Source organism: Rhea americana, unplaced genomic scaffold (genome assembly GCF_003343005.1).
Source record: "Rhea americana isolate MKP2758 unplaced genomic scaffold, rheAme1 scaffold_54, whole genome shotgun sequence".
Taxonomy (NCBI): domain Eukaryota; kingdom Metazoa; phylum Chordata; class Aves; order Rheiformes; family Rheidae; genus Rhea; species Rhea americana.
In genome coordinates, this window is record NW_028186690.1 from 3,493,742 (window position 1) to 3,510,299 (window position 16,558).

General features: G+C 35.4%; 1 protein-coding gene across 1 annotated transcript in view; it reads right to left on the bottom strand.

Annotated features, from left to right (window-relative positions):
- Window positions 1-16,558, bottom strand: part of DOCK4 (dedicator of cytokinesis 4) — a 168,401-nt gene that overhangs the window by 115,823 nt on the left and 36,020 nt on the right. The window contains exons 10-12 of the mRNA XM_085318545.1: window positions 16,140-16,200; window positions 14,075-14,207; window positions 12,348-12,436 (exon numbers count right to left, since the gene is read on the bottom strand). Of these exons, the coding sequence (XP_085174671.1) occupies window positions 12,348-12,436; window positions 14,075-14,207; window positions 16,140-16,200 (283 nt within the window). The remainder of the gene's footprint in view (window positions 1-12,347; window positions 12,437-14,074; window positions 14,208-16,139; window positions 16,201-16,558) is intronic.

Consider the following 16,558-nt stretch of genomic DNA (forward strand, 5'->3'; position numbering starts at 1 on the left):
ACCAAATGGCCTCGAGTAATAATTTACGTGTGAAATTCTCTATAAATATATCTTTCTGTTTAGCACTTGTTGAGAGCAAAAAGGAATGACTTAATTCATTGTGTATTTACAATGAAGCATGAGCACTGCTCCTACTTTATATTTACTGCAAATAGCAGTCTTCAGTGCCAACTAATTCTTAAACACATCAAAATAAAATCCCTATAATCTCCTTGTCACAAAATGTAATAAAATTTTAAAACTGGTAGATAAATAAATTGTCACAGAATCGTACAGTAATTAAGCAAATGCACTTGCTGTATAAATTTAAGTGACGTGTAGAAACAAAATCTCAGAGCRGAGCACTGCTGACACATCTGCGAACCCTGCTGAGAACAGGGATTCTGTTGTTTGCTGAGCAGAGATACAGAGGGTAGTTTTATATGATTAATTCTGTGTCCAGGAGTTACTTAAGAGCGAGGTATTTAGTTTTGTTCTACTATCTTCTGAGTACATAAAGAAGGGTGTCCAGGAAGASGATGAGATGGTAAGACTCACAGGGCAACACAAAATAACACAACATTTTTGCCACTGATAGTCCCCCAAGTCCTCAGTGACCACTCTGCCCTCACTCCTCCTCATTTTCCTTTAGCCATTCCTCCCACTTATCTCTCCACTTTCAGCCTGCAACTACTTTTTGTTGGTAACAGCTATAGCTACTCCCAGCAGGGAATGAACGTACCGTTTCCCACCCGTAGTCTCTCACACTGACTCACAGGAGAGAGTCACCTTGCAACACCCAAGTGAGGTAAGGCTACCTGATACAACAGCCTCCTGCAAGCATAGGTACGCTACCTCTTGTGTCCAGAAAACACTCCATGCAAATCACTATTGTTCTGCTCTTAAAAATACTGTGCTCTATAAACTCTTGTACTGAGCTACCAGTCCTCTGCCATATTCGATCTCCTGCAGCTTTTCATCAYACCAGGTGTGGAAAAACAATGCTCCTAAATTATGTAATCTCATGGGGCCTCTGCAGTTCCACCACTGCAAGATAAATAATGATTCAGTATTAACTGCCTGGCTTCCCTTTGAATCAAGTAACTTACAATCCAGAATTTAGCTTTGGTAAAACAGGAGACGAAACACTCGAAGTATAATCTGTTTCCACTTTTTTTTTTTTTTTAATCTAAGTGTATAACCATGGCAAAGGATCTTACTATAGTGTCAGGATGCTGCTGAAGGCAGAGAAAGAGGTGTGGGAAGACATATGCTGTCTCAGAACACACGTTACTGTTTCCATCCAAATACTTTCATTGCAACAGTTGTCGCAGAGTACCTCAAAACCTTCATCCTGTCAGAGGGGCAGGTGCAGTCTTGGCTAGTCTACCTAGCACTTTTTCTGGCAGATTCTTGCATGATCACTGAGCTAGATCGAGAYTTAGTATCAACTCACACTATTAAACCTCTAAGGGACAGGGGCCACAGTGTGAGGTAACCATAGCTTCCCATAACTATGGATGTTCGCTTTATGAAACTTACTTTAGTCTGTTTGGATTAAGGTGGTAACAATGTCATGAAATTTGTTCTTAAACAAGTAACCTAACTGAACTTCAAAGTTAGATCCCATTTTGAAGTTGGTCCTGCTTTGAGCTGGGGTTGGACCACATGACCTCCTGAGGTCCCTTTCAATAAAGCTTATTATACGGATCSCATGAAAGACTTTCCCTTATGATGGTGATCTTTTTTTCCTCATTACAAGATTCTTGGCAAATGTGGCAAASATAGGGACCTCATAACATCCGAGCTCCAGACAGGGCACTATGCAGTTGCCCAGTTATAAAGCAGTCTCCTTTTGTTATATTTCTGTTATACTGCATAACTTGGGATGAACTTATGCCTCACTAATTTACTCTTATATTAGAGTTTAAGGAGTAGCTTAAGATTCTAACTTTAAACTAAAACAATCCTGAGTCTTGACTATCTCTAGAAACATAAAACTTCTAGAATAAAATACTCCACAAATCCAATTCTRCCTAACACTTATGCTAGTGAAAGTAAGCTTCTCTATTTGTCACGCTTATTATTAAACTGAAAAGAATTTTTGATAACAAAATACAATGTTTTTTCATATTCCAACTTCTCTTGCAGAAATAAAAACAGATTTTTGCACGGGGTATTAGGAGAACAAGATTGAATATATTACAGACTGTAAACTACACATCCAAAGAACCTACCTGCAGATCTCTCTCTCAAAGAAAAAAACAATTAAAATTTGTGGATGACAGACTTAAGACCATCTCTTTTGCAACTCAAAGCACATCCTGGATTTGTCTTAAAAGCAGGCTCCAAATATCTCATCTCTGTCATATTTAAGATTGATTCATGTTCCTGCCAAGTACTGGATGCAATAGAGTAATTTCCGATTTTATTCTTTTTATGTCCTGAACTGTCTGTATACTAGAGGGTATGGTGTATGTAATTTCCCTAAGAGCTGTATTTTGACCCTTATGCAACAACTGAAAATTAACACTGCCACAGGGTTGAAAGTAAAAAAGTTGAAAGAAATCAAACTCAAGTCAAGAATAATAATAGAATTCCYACTGTTTTGAGTGTGCCTCTTCTAAAATTTAAGGCCTTCCTGTCAATCAAAGTTAATGTATAATAAGCAGTGCTTCCAGTGGAATCGCAATGTATTTTTGGTATTACTACCGCTCAACACCACACTGCATTCAGTTAACAAGCAATTAGGTTATATCACCCTTGCCTAATTCATTCAAAGCRTTCCAAGATATCAGTGCAGGAAAAGCACTACATTTGCTTTTTTTGTGGAACTCACTTAGGAGCCCACAGCTGCAAAACAGCTAGATGTGTTGGAGAGATGCTGTGGAAACCCTCAAATAGTTAACAAGACRCAAGGACAARGGAGACAGGATATCATAAAARGGTATTTCAAACACAGCCAGCTCCAGCCRAATAACCTTGAYGAAACCACAACACTTTGAAGAATGTGAGGGTACACAAAATAAAAACAGAATAACCCAGAATAACTCAAAAGCAGAATAACTCAGAGTAACCTTAGGTTCATTAAGGCTTATTAACATATTATACTACACAYCCCTAAATGAATAATGAGATGCAAATATTGTTACCACCTTCTTCTCTGCTTCCTAGGCTAATTAACTGGAATGTTAAAGTGCAAGCGCAGAGCAAATRTGTGATGTAATGAAGTTGTAACCAATAGAAAAATTTGTATAAAGTACTCTCTAAAAAGTGTGTATAAATAAAGAAGGGGAGAAGGTGTGCTAGCTTTGTGGATCTACCATCTAGCACCCATCTCTGTGCAGAAATGAAATAACCAAATATCTCGACCCCGTGTGTCTATTGGTTGCTCGCACAGTGGGTAACAGRACCCAGTTTTGGGACAACAGATGTGTTTATAATTTCTTATACCAGGAATTTAATCTCTATTGCATTTGTAAGGATTTTGACTTGCTTTGCCTTAACAAGTGAGAATTACATGTATCTTTGTCTTATCGCTCAAGAAATACTGCATCAGACACATTTGCTTTTTTAAGACTTGTTATTAGGGAAATCTAACATTGGCATTTACACGTGAGCTTTTCCTTTCTACATTCACAAAAATTAATCCTTTGCATATGCAGGCTCAATATGCTTACAAAAGGGGTATAGATGCAACAGCAGTCCTCAAAGTTTGCTGAAACACTGTACGCTGATGACAAATGAAATAATACTAAGCTATATATTAAAAAAAAGACAAATCTACTAACTTTTCCATAGCCATAGCAGTACCTGAGTGTTTTACACTCCTTAAAATATTTACCTTTTATCTCCCTCCTGAAAACAGCAACGGACTGAAATACAATAAAAGTTAAGTTACCTGGATGCCTCTGTGGGAATTCAAGACACTCAATTTATGAAGAATGTTAGGTACCTAAAGTAAAATTCACAGAAGTGGAACAAAAATAAATGTTTTAAACTCCCTTAAAGGAAAACTAAATTATTTACTCTTTCTCTTCCAAGCAAAGAGGAAAAAGAAAGTTGTAGTGCATTTTTAATTATTATTTCTTAAAGCTCATTAGCTTAGTATTCACATATAACAATGGAAAAAAGGGGTTTAAATTTTCTCCTCTATTTCTGCTCCTAATAGCAATAGRATTTGCTAAGAAGACATGAATATAGATCACACCTGCCAAAAATCACTCAGTACTCGGCAGACTTTAGAGCCACTTTTACTTTCCCCATGGTATAAAGAATATTTCTGATTATATACAAATCTGAATAGTTGCTGCAGGGAAGTCTGAGCATGCTCATCTGGGACATGTGAGACACATTGAAAATCCTTTTCCAAATCAGAGTCTGAACCAAGACACTTTCTTTCTTTGAAGAATATGTTAAACACTGAAGTATGTAACTTCTATGGTGAGTCTAGTGCATATTTAAATATTCYCTGAAATAGCATGAGCAGGGAAGTCACAACAGTCAGCTCCAGCATTCCTTTCACCCTAGTGTTTGGGCAGTTAAATCTAGATTTYGAGAAGAGCAGGTACCCTGAGTACACTGGGCTGTACCCTGTTCTAAACCTTAAGCAATGGCTGAAATCAAAGCTACCTTAGATGTAGCTGCCTACAACAAGACCTTGCACCTGAGGAGGTATTTCAAAAATGCTGATAGCATTTAGAGTCGTTACAGTGCAACTTGCTCATAGTCATAAGCAAGTGATTATGGACAAAGAATAGACTCCTTTGCTTCAGAGCTCAGAGTACTGCTCCAATCACTACTTTTCTTTCAACAATAATGCGCTGTATTAAACTTTCAAAAACTGAAATATAATTTATTAAAGAATTGAAAAAGAAAAATAAAACCATGTAGTGCCTTAGTTAAAAATATGAAGTTGCATGGTAGCAATTCTTAATTAAAAAAAAAAAAAAGATCAGAAAGAAAATAAATTCATAAGCCTATACTGTATGTAAAATTGGGGTTCCATTCTCTGATTTTTATCTATTTATTTTTCTATAAAGCCCTATTTAATGACAATCATGTTTGGCTTTGTTGTCTTGACCCTTATCCTAGGAGTGCACTTCAAACCATTTTAAAAATCAACAGGTTCACTGATGGCAGAGTAATTCTCTGGGCAATTGAAGCAGCTATTACATGATCAATAACAGTTTACAAGGCACTTTGTGCATCAGTGCCTGCTTTAATAAAGAGGAGAGAAAAGCAGCCCAGATGCAATACTGTTTATTCACTGAAGTCCCAAGAAAGGTACGGAGAACAGTTTCACATTCGTATCTGAAGAGTGCAATGGRGCAAGTACACCCCATGTTGCAACCCTACAAAGAAACTTTGACATTTGGCAGAAACCCAAGCTTTGATGAGAAATTGAGGACTTTGGCAAGCTAATGCTTCACTATCTGAAATACTGTTGCTTATGATTATGCCATCATAGGCAATGGGCATTTTATTTCTCTGAAGTTATCTGTTATTTTTGGAACTTTTACATCAGAATTAAAAACTAAGATTTTTTTTTTCAATTTTTACTATAGTTCTTACATTTTAAAATTCAGATAATTAAAATTAGAACTAAAGAATATGCAAAGTTTTGTAGCAACTTTTATTGCTGCGTTAGCATAGCAGCTACATAACCTCGAACTGCCCCAGTTTGAATGAATTGCCGAATGAGGGAAGCAGCAAAAAAGCAGCCTACGACAACTTAAGGATGGGGAGGAGAAGAGGGGAGGACAACTTGGTAGGTTTTCAGATAAGCCAGGATCTGTTTTCGGCAACTATATTCTACATTTCACTGATTTGTGGTCCTCTAGATATAGACTGTAAATGTGTTATCTTCCTTGTAAGATTGACACAATTAGGTGCRATTTCTGTATAAGGATATTCACTTTTCCACAGCTTTTTCTGGTTAAAACTAAAGTACCCAGACTCTAATTTTAAGGAAAAATATTGCAGCCAAAGTAGTTTTTACAGTTAGCCTATTACTGAAACTAGGTTTGTTTCCAGTACTATACTATAAATAGTACTTATTCAACAACTAACACAAGCCCAAACAAAAACACTACGAAATGCCGCAAAGGCTGTAGAATCTGGTCTCCGCATTAATGCCCCGACTGCCTACATTAGGTGACCAGGCTCTAGTAAGCCGATTACTGACACCAGCTACAAAGCGTAGTGCAGAAYGGGAACTTGATCCACAGCCTGCTACATCTGCTACTCTAGGGTTTGTTATGCACAAACTGCTAGCAGAAAACACAGTCCAGTTCCCACTTCAGCGAATGACACTAACTTATCCACGAGACTCTTGTTCCATTCCTGCATCCACTGCAAAGAGTAWGGGCTTATCAATAAACATCTGGCCTCTGCCTCTTTCTGGGCTGAATTCAGAAGTGACTGTCATTTGCCTTTATTTGAGCTTCTTTTTTGGACACATGCAGAGAATAAAATCCCAGAGGTGTMTGTACACAAAGTAAGTATTATAAATTAGAGCAGAATAAATACTTTTGGCACTGTGGAGGTTTGAGTGCTAAATACAAAAAGCTGTAGTGTGACAACCAGATTTATATACAAGACAGTGAAAGTATGTTTTGAGTTCCTTTTCAGTTTTGGAAACCAGAAGATGACTTTTGCTAGACAATATTATGGATTAGCTGACAAAATTGGCTTAAGGATGGGAGATACCAATCTGTGGAAACTAAAAATTCTGAAAACCCTACCAGACTGAACAAGAAGAGTTTAGGGTAACTACAGAATATTGAGGAAGGGGGGGGGAAAGCCCAGAAGTCAGACAACAGCCTGAAGCATTTTTGTGGCTGTTCGTTGATTGTGTTTCATTTCTTAGTTTTGCTTTTAACCTGATTTAAAAAGGGGAATTGTGAGATAAACCAAAACTACAAGTTTTCCTACATTCGGTCCATATTAACAACGGTTCCTTAAGACAAGGAAAAGAAAAGGTTTCTTGTAATGCAACATTTTCTCCTTTTTTGGCCATTACAAGATGGCAGACCACAGTAACGTGGCTTCAGAACCAGAYATTTCGTTATATTATAGAAAAAGATAGTAAAGTAAATATACAAATGATACTGCACATAAATAAGTGTAGCTACAATATTTTCCATGAGGTGTCAGCAGAAGAACCTATTGCTGAAGCCTTACCAGTGTTTCTTCTGGCTGCTAAGCAACTGTCAAGGAATAAATTTCATGTGTATGATGTAAATAACCTTTCATGGTTTATCTTTTTATTTGCTCACTTCTCTACTTAAAGTATCATTACCCTTTACATCTTCTCCCTCTCTCCAACCTTCGCAGACACTGCTGGAATTACGAGCTCTTTTGTCTTATTGCCTCCCTCCTCCTGATAGCGCTTTTTCAAAACGTAACTGATCYTGAATTACGCTAGCTTCAGTTTTCAGTCCTCTATAATCTGGAAAAATAAATCATGTCCCACACGTCTTTCATGTTGAATATTCACATAATTAAGAGTATTCAAATTTATCAGAAGTCTCATAGGACAGCTGAGTATTTAAGACTGAACTCTTATCTCATGAGAATGGAAAAGGATAAGGGATATATCWTAGAGTAAGCAGATATTGCAGTGCAAAAGGACATTAATGCTTTTAAAGAGATAATTTTTCATCACAACACATTTCAAACCTCCCCTTTCTCCTAAGTAGATTTCATATCCTGCCTTTAAGACAGCAAACCCCACTTCCCCTTTATCACATATAAGRAACACAAGACATTATCAATATAAAAAGATATCCATGAGTCTTTTTCAGTGCTGATATGCAAACAGAAACAACTATCCTCCAGCAATGTAAGGGATAAGGAATTTCATCCTAACATTCAACAGTGGCTAAAACTGTGCAGATCCCCAGCCATCACAATAATCATTTACCTTATCATACACTATACACATCAAAGACCTGATTCTTCAGCTCTTTTTTTGTTCAAGGAGTTCTATCTGAAGCCAGGGAACTACTTAAACAAAAAAAAAAAAAAAAACATGTAATGAGACCCTTTGATATGATTGCATTTTCAGTATGCGGTAAAGAGATTAAAGTTTTGAATCTTAAGTGTGTCACACTAATTTTCCAAAGAGTGCAGTTATTAGCAAAACCATAATGCAAGAATAGCTGGATCACAATGAGAGGTGCTCGCTGGCATTCAACTGATTGATAAGCATAACCTGCAATAAGGTGGTCAGTCACACAGTTTAGCATAGCAAACAGCATATTAAGATTYCAGTATTAACATTAGAAGAGCTACTAGAGATAGCTTTCGTTTGCTTATTCTCATTCCTCAAAAGCAAGATGCTCTTACCTCTGCTTTCTACCATGMAGGTCAGACTCTATCTGTATGTTATACAGATATTTGCAGCAAATTAATTAGTCTGAAATTTTAAATTCCATGAGACAAGAATACCAAATCAAATTAATCTTCTGGGTAACTTGCTTTGCTTGAGGTATTGATAGTATGAACTGCATCCTTGTTTAACTTATCTAAGCAACAATGAACATTAATACCATGATATATGTTACGTTCATTAAATAACTGCATTTTAGAAATTGAATCAGTGAATCCAAGCATTCAAATGCTAGGCAATGTCAGAATTAAGGCTGTGCATATGCCTTAGGATAAATATCWTAACCCAACATCCTTCTTCATATGAACCTGAGCACCAACACAATGAAAAAAACACAAGAAAACATTCCCCTTTCTTTCAAAYCTTTGCTCTAAAACATATACTGAATGAAATAATTTTTTTTTTAACATAAAACATTTGATTAGGTAGCTAACTGAAAAATGTGTGGGAAATTTTCAGAGGCACAMAAGTGCAGTTAGATACCTTCAACCTCTGTTAAAAGTCAACATTATTCCAGTATCTAATTCTTTAGTGCTATACAGCATGCAAACAATGAAAGCCTCCATTCTGGCACTTTCTAAATTTAGAAGAAATTATTCTCAGATCTATAGTGCTAAAACTCTATCATGTGTAGACTTAAAGGTTTTATAAGGAAAAAGTTTGAACTTAAAAAAAAGCCAGAAATTGCACTTCTCGCAAATTGGACCTCGCTTGTTATTCGAAATAAACAAAATCCTCTGTTAACATTAACAAATATATATATTTTTCAATTTACTTTAAAGGAATACACCTTGCCAGTAACTTAAACTTACCTGATAGTYAGCTGAGAAAAATACAAACTATGAATGCAATGCAATGAGCATGGTATAGGAATTAGAGATATGTTTGACGGCTCAAACATTTGACAGTCAAGTGAAAGGCTGCAGATGAACTGGTGAGAATCATATATAGCAAGGAAGACCTACACATATGTATGAATTGTACGTAATGCTTCTAGAAGTAGGCTTAGGCCATTTTTCAGGAGCTGTGAAGCATGCAACATTAATATGATTGGATGGAAGATCAGAGCTCATTTTATGCTCTTTCCTGAGGGCTACAGATATCAGAAACAGCTAGTACTATATACTCTTATCTAGAAGATCAGCCCAACTTGCAGTGAAATCCAATGCTATGTTGGAGCTAAGAAAAGTCTCAAAGACTTATCTATGAAGGGACAATCACGGGTCTGATGCAGCAGCCCTCAACTGAACTATACAAATTATGTGCAGAGACCAGTTTTGGAAGCATATTGTCAGTTATTACAGGTGTCTGCTATTTCTTTCCCCTATTTAAGCAAGGAAAGGCAGCAGTACCTCTCTGACACCAATGTCCTTTCTCTGACAAATTTCAAGTTTCACTTTAAGCACGTAAACTAACCTGAATTTTAAAATCTAAAATAGTTAAGCTTATTCCTTACAAAAGCCTCAAACTACTTTTATTTTAAGAGAACTAAGATACAGATAAAGCATGAAAAATATAGCTTGAATTTAAGCTTCGTAATGTTATAAACTACTGAAAGAGGTTAAAAATGAACGGCTAAGATATTCTTAATTAGGTTTCACCAGTAGCTTGGCCTATATTACTAATGCAATCTAGAAGAAGCATTTGACATAGCTAAAATTTTACTGAGAAATAGGAAAGAAAGCTTGAGTCTGTTCCCCAGAGCATCGTATTTTTCTTACTTACAAATACTTACGGGAAACTAATTTGGTTTCAATCAGTACTCCAAGTAAAATAAAAATATTAGCAAAAAGAAAACACAGTACATCTACATAGCTCATTCTTGATCTGTCATATGTATATTTGCAAGAGTGCAAAATGGCACTTATTTCTGATTTGTAATATAAAAGGAGGATTTACTGCTCAACTTTCATTACTCTCAAGACTGTGTCATTGGCTTCCAGTAAAAGATCAAATCTGGCCTCTATTTTTATAACAAAAKGTATGCATGTGCATATGTGCACATATATGTTCTCCAAGAGAGAAAGATTTGTATGCAGCTTATATCTACAAATTACTGCAGGTATTTGAATGCCAGAATTACTGTGCCACTTGTCTTTTGACTTGAACCATACCACTGCCTAGAAGAGTCACTTAGAAGCACTCGCTATGCAACATTCTGCTACTTTAAGTGCCTATTAAGAAATTACTAAACATTTCTATTTTTATTTTTCAGGTGAGGACATAAAAGAACAAGCTGAATGTTTCACCGCTGTATTTATAAAGAAAACCTTAAATAACAAACCCATTTTTATAAAATTAAATTATTTGCATTAATGCCAGAAGGAATGTACCTTTTTGAAACTGAAATGCATTAATTCTTCACTGATAACATAAATGCACATAAATGTTATTCCATGTTAAAATCACATTTTATACAACAGGTCTTCCATCTGACGTTCAGAGAAGATATTTAACTTAGTCCTAAACTATATATTTTTAAAATACTCCATAGTTTTATATGTTCTGGCAAAAGGTATGCCATCACTCGATGCAATTTTTCTGGGATTCCAAATATACTCTATCTTAGACCAAATAAAAATTTTTTCAAATATGCCCTTTTTAGAATAGTCCAGAGTACACCATAAAGAAAAAAAAAAAAAAAAAAGAAAGAAAATCAGCAATATGGAGACCTAGAATTGTCCACAAAAATTGCTGTTTTGATAACATCAGCCACAACAGCACAAAGAACAACTGTTCCTGAAACAAGAAGAAACAGTCTATATTGGAACTTATATTCAACTTAAAATAGTTTTCCCAGTCCATTCTTTTGCAGTAATTTTGTAATATTACAGACATTATTTCTAATAGTAAGAAATTAATAAAAGTATATTTATTACTTTTAAAAAGTTTAAAAGATCAAGACACCTTTTCTTCTAGACTAATTTGCATTTGCAAAAAGATTAAAAGTTATTCAAATGTTTATAACAATAGTGCTATGAATTTCTCCATCAAAAACATTGAGACTACTCCTAGCAGAAGCCACTGAAATTTAAATTGCTGCTCACATTCAAGTTAAAAATATTTATTTCTAAATTTATTACTGAAGATCTGCAGCATAAGCTTAGAAATAGATGTTGAACCATCATATAATATTAAATGCTTGCACAATCAGAACAACCAAGAACAAGTTCTTCACTATGATTATAGGCACCATCTTAAAGCAACACAGTATTACACTTACTCATAAATATTCTCCTGTATTTATTTTGGACAAAACAAGATCTGAATATAGGGACAACAGACTCAAGCTTCTGTTTTGGGTTTCGTTTTAGGTTTGATTGCTTTCCTGGACAACAGCATTCAGAAAAAGAGAGCAAGCTGGCATTGCAAAAAACATTCAATCCAGCATCTGTGGGTCAAACACTACCATTATCTCACAACCACAAACTTAGTTGTCTCCCATTTCTTAATTGTCCCACTTAAATTTATTTTGATGACAGTTACAGTGACATATAGCTGACTATGGAAGATTATTGGTAACTTCTTAAACATTAACTCTGCATCTCACTCAGCTGGCTAGTAGGAATCCAGGTAACAGACTGGCAGTTCCCCACTCATTTTTTCTGAAATTTAATATATAACTTCAATGGCATATTTTATTTTCCTGATTACAGTGTACATCAGAGGTGTAAATCATCAAGCAGGGTAAATGAGTAATGATCATACAGAAATTTGATCAGCCCTACGTGTGAACAGGACTCCACAGCAAATTGCAGTTCCTCAACATACAGCAAAAGTTAATATTACAAATGGTTTTTCGACAATAATTCTGGGGCAAAGGCAATAGCACATATTTTCAGCTAATATATTTTTTTTTGCGTGCCAAAAAATCTTGCTTTCATAGACATTAATCATTCTAAAACAGAGCCACTTCATCTGCAAATGAAAAAAAGCCCCAGAAATTTAAATAAAAATGTTCCAACATACTCACCTGCATTAGAGCCTGTCAAGTTGTAACGTGCATTTAGCTTTTTAATGATATTTTCATGGATCTGATACCAGTCACTCTCTGTGTTGCACCTACAAAAATGATAGCATTCTTAAATCTGAAATATGATCACAAGTTTTTCAGACTGCTTCAACACATCTCTCTAAATAAATCCTCTTCTGTTCAAACTAATAACTCAATAGAAGCTAATAAAGCTCCATTAAACTGCCTGTCTTGATGAAAAGGACTATTAATGAGAGTGCTCCTACCAGGAGCACTCTACCAGAAATACATGATGGAAATACCTGCTCTGTGTGGAAAGAGTAGGAGAAGGATACGAACAGTTATGCTCAGGAACTCAGCTGTGACCAAGTTCATCGTATGTATAAATCTCTCCTTCAGCTCTAAAACATACAGAAGTCTGTCTTCTGACAGAAGAAACACAGGAATCTTACAGGGCTGGTCTTGACAGGCAGAAAACAGAACGTACTCTACACTTTGAAGATACTTAAAACAGAATGTTTTCTTCAGCAGGTAGTGATTAGAAAGTAAATTAAATTTCAGTACCCATTTAATAATTATCTGCTTTTCCTTAAGGAAAAGTTGTTACTTAACCACATTCTAATGATCACTTTTCATGATTTAGACTGGAGCTAGTCTTAGCATCCGATTATCTTTGATCCATGTTTCCCCTTCCAGTTCTTTTGTTGCTTTAAAAACAAACAAGCAAGATTTAAAAAACAGAATAGTCAGACAAATAAATCTAGCAATTGGTTAGAACACTTAACAAAGAACACTTACTTCACTTTTACATCCTAGGAGTCTAAGTAAGGGCCAGCCCACATGCCCACTCTCACACTAAATTGCTTTTCTGTAGCGTTGAATCTGGCAGCTCTAATTTAGCACACTGGGGAACAGAGGAGAGGAGAAAGGCTGCCTAACAGACCTCCATGCCTTCAGGACGTGAATGCTAAACCCTGAGTGGGACAGAACTTCCTAGTATTTGTGCCAAACTTGGTTCCATGCTTAAGGCATTTAGAATGGGTCGCTCCACAAAACATCCCTTACCGTAGTTTCCAAGATCAGCAGCAAGTTGCATATTCTGTGTTGCTACAGCTAGAAAATTGAACTTTCTTATAGTCCAGTATCAGCCAAAATGTCCTATACAATCATTCATTTAAAAATCTTTTTTTGTTTTTTCTTTTTCTCCTGTACTGTCTTTTACACTTTTGCTATGCCAGTTACACAATTACTTCATTTCATAAAAAGTTATTCTGCCTGTTTCTTCTGGAGTTACAAAGTACTTCCACTAGCTGCTTAGGAGCTAACAAGTCTTCTTAAAGCAGTCTTAAAAGTACTTCATGTTGCCATAAAGAGAGCTCCAGAAGCTCTTACAAGGATGTGATAAATGTTGAAACACACAAGAAGATCTGAAAGGATGCATTTTTTTTAATATTAGCTCACTTTATAAACAAATCTGTAGAACTAGGTGACATTTCCAAACTGTGACCAAAAAAAAAAAAAAAAAAAAAAAAAAAAAAAAAAAAAAAAAAAAAAAAAAAAAAAAAAAAAAAAAAAAAAAAAAAAAAAATTAAGTTACTAACTCTACCACACTTTTCTGTTCCAGATAAAGTGCTACAACTATTTATACACCTTGCATTTAAAACCTCTGCTGCTGATGTACATTGATGCTAAGATACTTTAAAAATTAAGGAGAAACCATTCCTTACATATATACTTTTAAGATGAGATCATCCTTTGAATCTCCTGCCAGTAAATCTGCAATACTGAGGACTGCACAGCCAAAGGGCCGTCTGTATTGTACATTGCAAGAATTTTTCTTTTCTCCAGCTCCCATTCGACCTGCCAAACAAAATACACATTTGATATACATATATAAGCCACAGAACTGCTTCCCTCTAAAACCACAGAAGGGAGGCAGAGAGCAATYCAACTCTCAGTGAAGACGGGTCTAGCAGACAAAGCCAAGTGCACTCTCTACAAATTTACTCCATCACTCCTCATACTGTGTTATAATAACAAAAGATAAAGGAAAGCCATTAAACATGTGGTGACCTTGTAAGGTCTCATGCCAAAGAAACTGCTTACCCTTTCTTGACCTCCACTCAACACGCAACTCCTTTTAAAACTCAGTGATTTTAAATCCGCTACTCAGGGCACCAAATTAAATTTAGAGTTCAAACATGACACATTATTCAACATTTGGCATCTGATAAGCATTATTTAATGTTGCTAACAGTCCTCCTCCTTGTGATTTATGTGAGTGGTGTTATGATTGAGCCATTACAATTTAGTAATCAAATGGTGCCTCCGAATAGGCAACCAGCTAGCAAGGGGATAATGACTAGCTGCAGGAATCGCAACTAGAGATGAAAAATAGGGAAGAAAGATGACAAAGGGCAGAAAAATAAATTATGAAAAACACAGAAAGAAGGCAGGCAAGGAAAACAGAGTTAGAAACAAAATATTTTTCTTAGTCTTTTCTATTTGATTTAAATTCAATTGCTCAATCTTCTTGCTGCATTTCTGGCATATGAAACTGCCCTTTTTCTAACCATTTTATTCAATTATGTACTGCCAGTAATGCATCTTTCCCACTAAGTCTTCATTTCTGACAAGAAAAACCCTCAGCTGCGATTGCTGCAAGACAATGCCTCCTCCAAATAGTCTCATGTATCACAGCAGCTAGAAAAGTAATAGTTYGTTTTCATGCTATGCAGCATATAAATCTGATTTTAATTTTTTAATATTTCAGTGATTCATTTACGATCTTGACTGAGAATATAACTTGACTGAGCATTCAGTACAAAAACATCTACTCTCTTCTTCTTTGAAGCATTTATTCTCACCAGATTTACTTGCATTACATCAGGGGTTACCATACTATTACCCAATTCTTACCAATAAAAACAAAGCATAGTATCTGGTATTCTGATGAAACACTAGAACAGCACAAAAATCRAAGGAAAAAATATTTAAAGCTTTAAAACACTGCTTACTTTGTAGCAAGTTGTTTTTGAACAGCACATATTAGAGCTACTAGATTTCAAATGAATATATTTTTCAAAAATGAGAACAAAAGACATACTTAGTACTGCACTGCTGCAACTGCAGAAATTCTTCACAGAGAAAACTACATCTGAGAGGTCAGAAGCAGTCCTAAAGATCGTTTTAGATCAGTATAGCCAAAACAACTTCTTAAAATAAGTATGTAACACAAATACACATTTTAACCACTTCAGCTTCATTTGGAGAACATCATTATTGTTTACTTCATCACGGGTTAAAATTCTTATGAGATTTGTTCAACTTTCCCTCTTTTAAAAGAGGTCAAGGAGAAGACAAAATTAATTTGAACAATTTCAAATCTACATATACTCCATCAGACATTTATACATTAATTAGGGTCATTAAATTTCTAGGCAAGCTTTTCTATGCTTGAAATTACTCTCTTTAGAACAACAATGGACTCCCCATTGGAAATCCATTGTGTTAAGACTTTACACTTTCATTTCAGCTTTTTTTGACAGTAACAAAATATTTAACATCTAAACTCCTTCAATAGGACACTTTAAAAAGTAGCAAAAACAACACTGAGAAATCCCAGGGAATTTTTACATCAGGATATAAGCATTTTCTTTTCCAGATTTACTCAGTAGTCTAGCTAATTTAATAGATCCCAAAACTGACCTCAAGCAGGGTTTCTTGCTGTTGCTGTTTATTGCCTTATGTCTACCAAACGTAAGACTTCTACTCACAGATCATAATACCTACCTATTCGGATAATGTGCACAGTGATGTAGATGTCCTTCCTGAGTTCACTGCTACCCAAATCCTGCACAAAATCAGAATTTCATTATTTCTGACCTCTGATTAAAATGTGTCATTTAAAAAAATATTTCCACATTGCTTTCAGGCCAGTGAAAGTGATAAACGAAATCACTGTGCATTCATACAGCATTAACAAATTATAAAAATAATAATTATTAAAGATTTTAAATTGAGGGTCATATAAAAGTACTCAGAACTGATGTCCTAAAATATGGGCTAGATATACTATAATGCAACAAAACTGGACAGTGGGAGGATATAAAAGACTTGCTGTATGCCTTGAACAACAACGACGCACTAGTGCAATTCCTAGTATTCCCAAAGTACAAAGAGTGCTGAACAAGCAATCTTTTGGGCGTAAA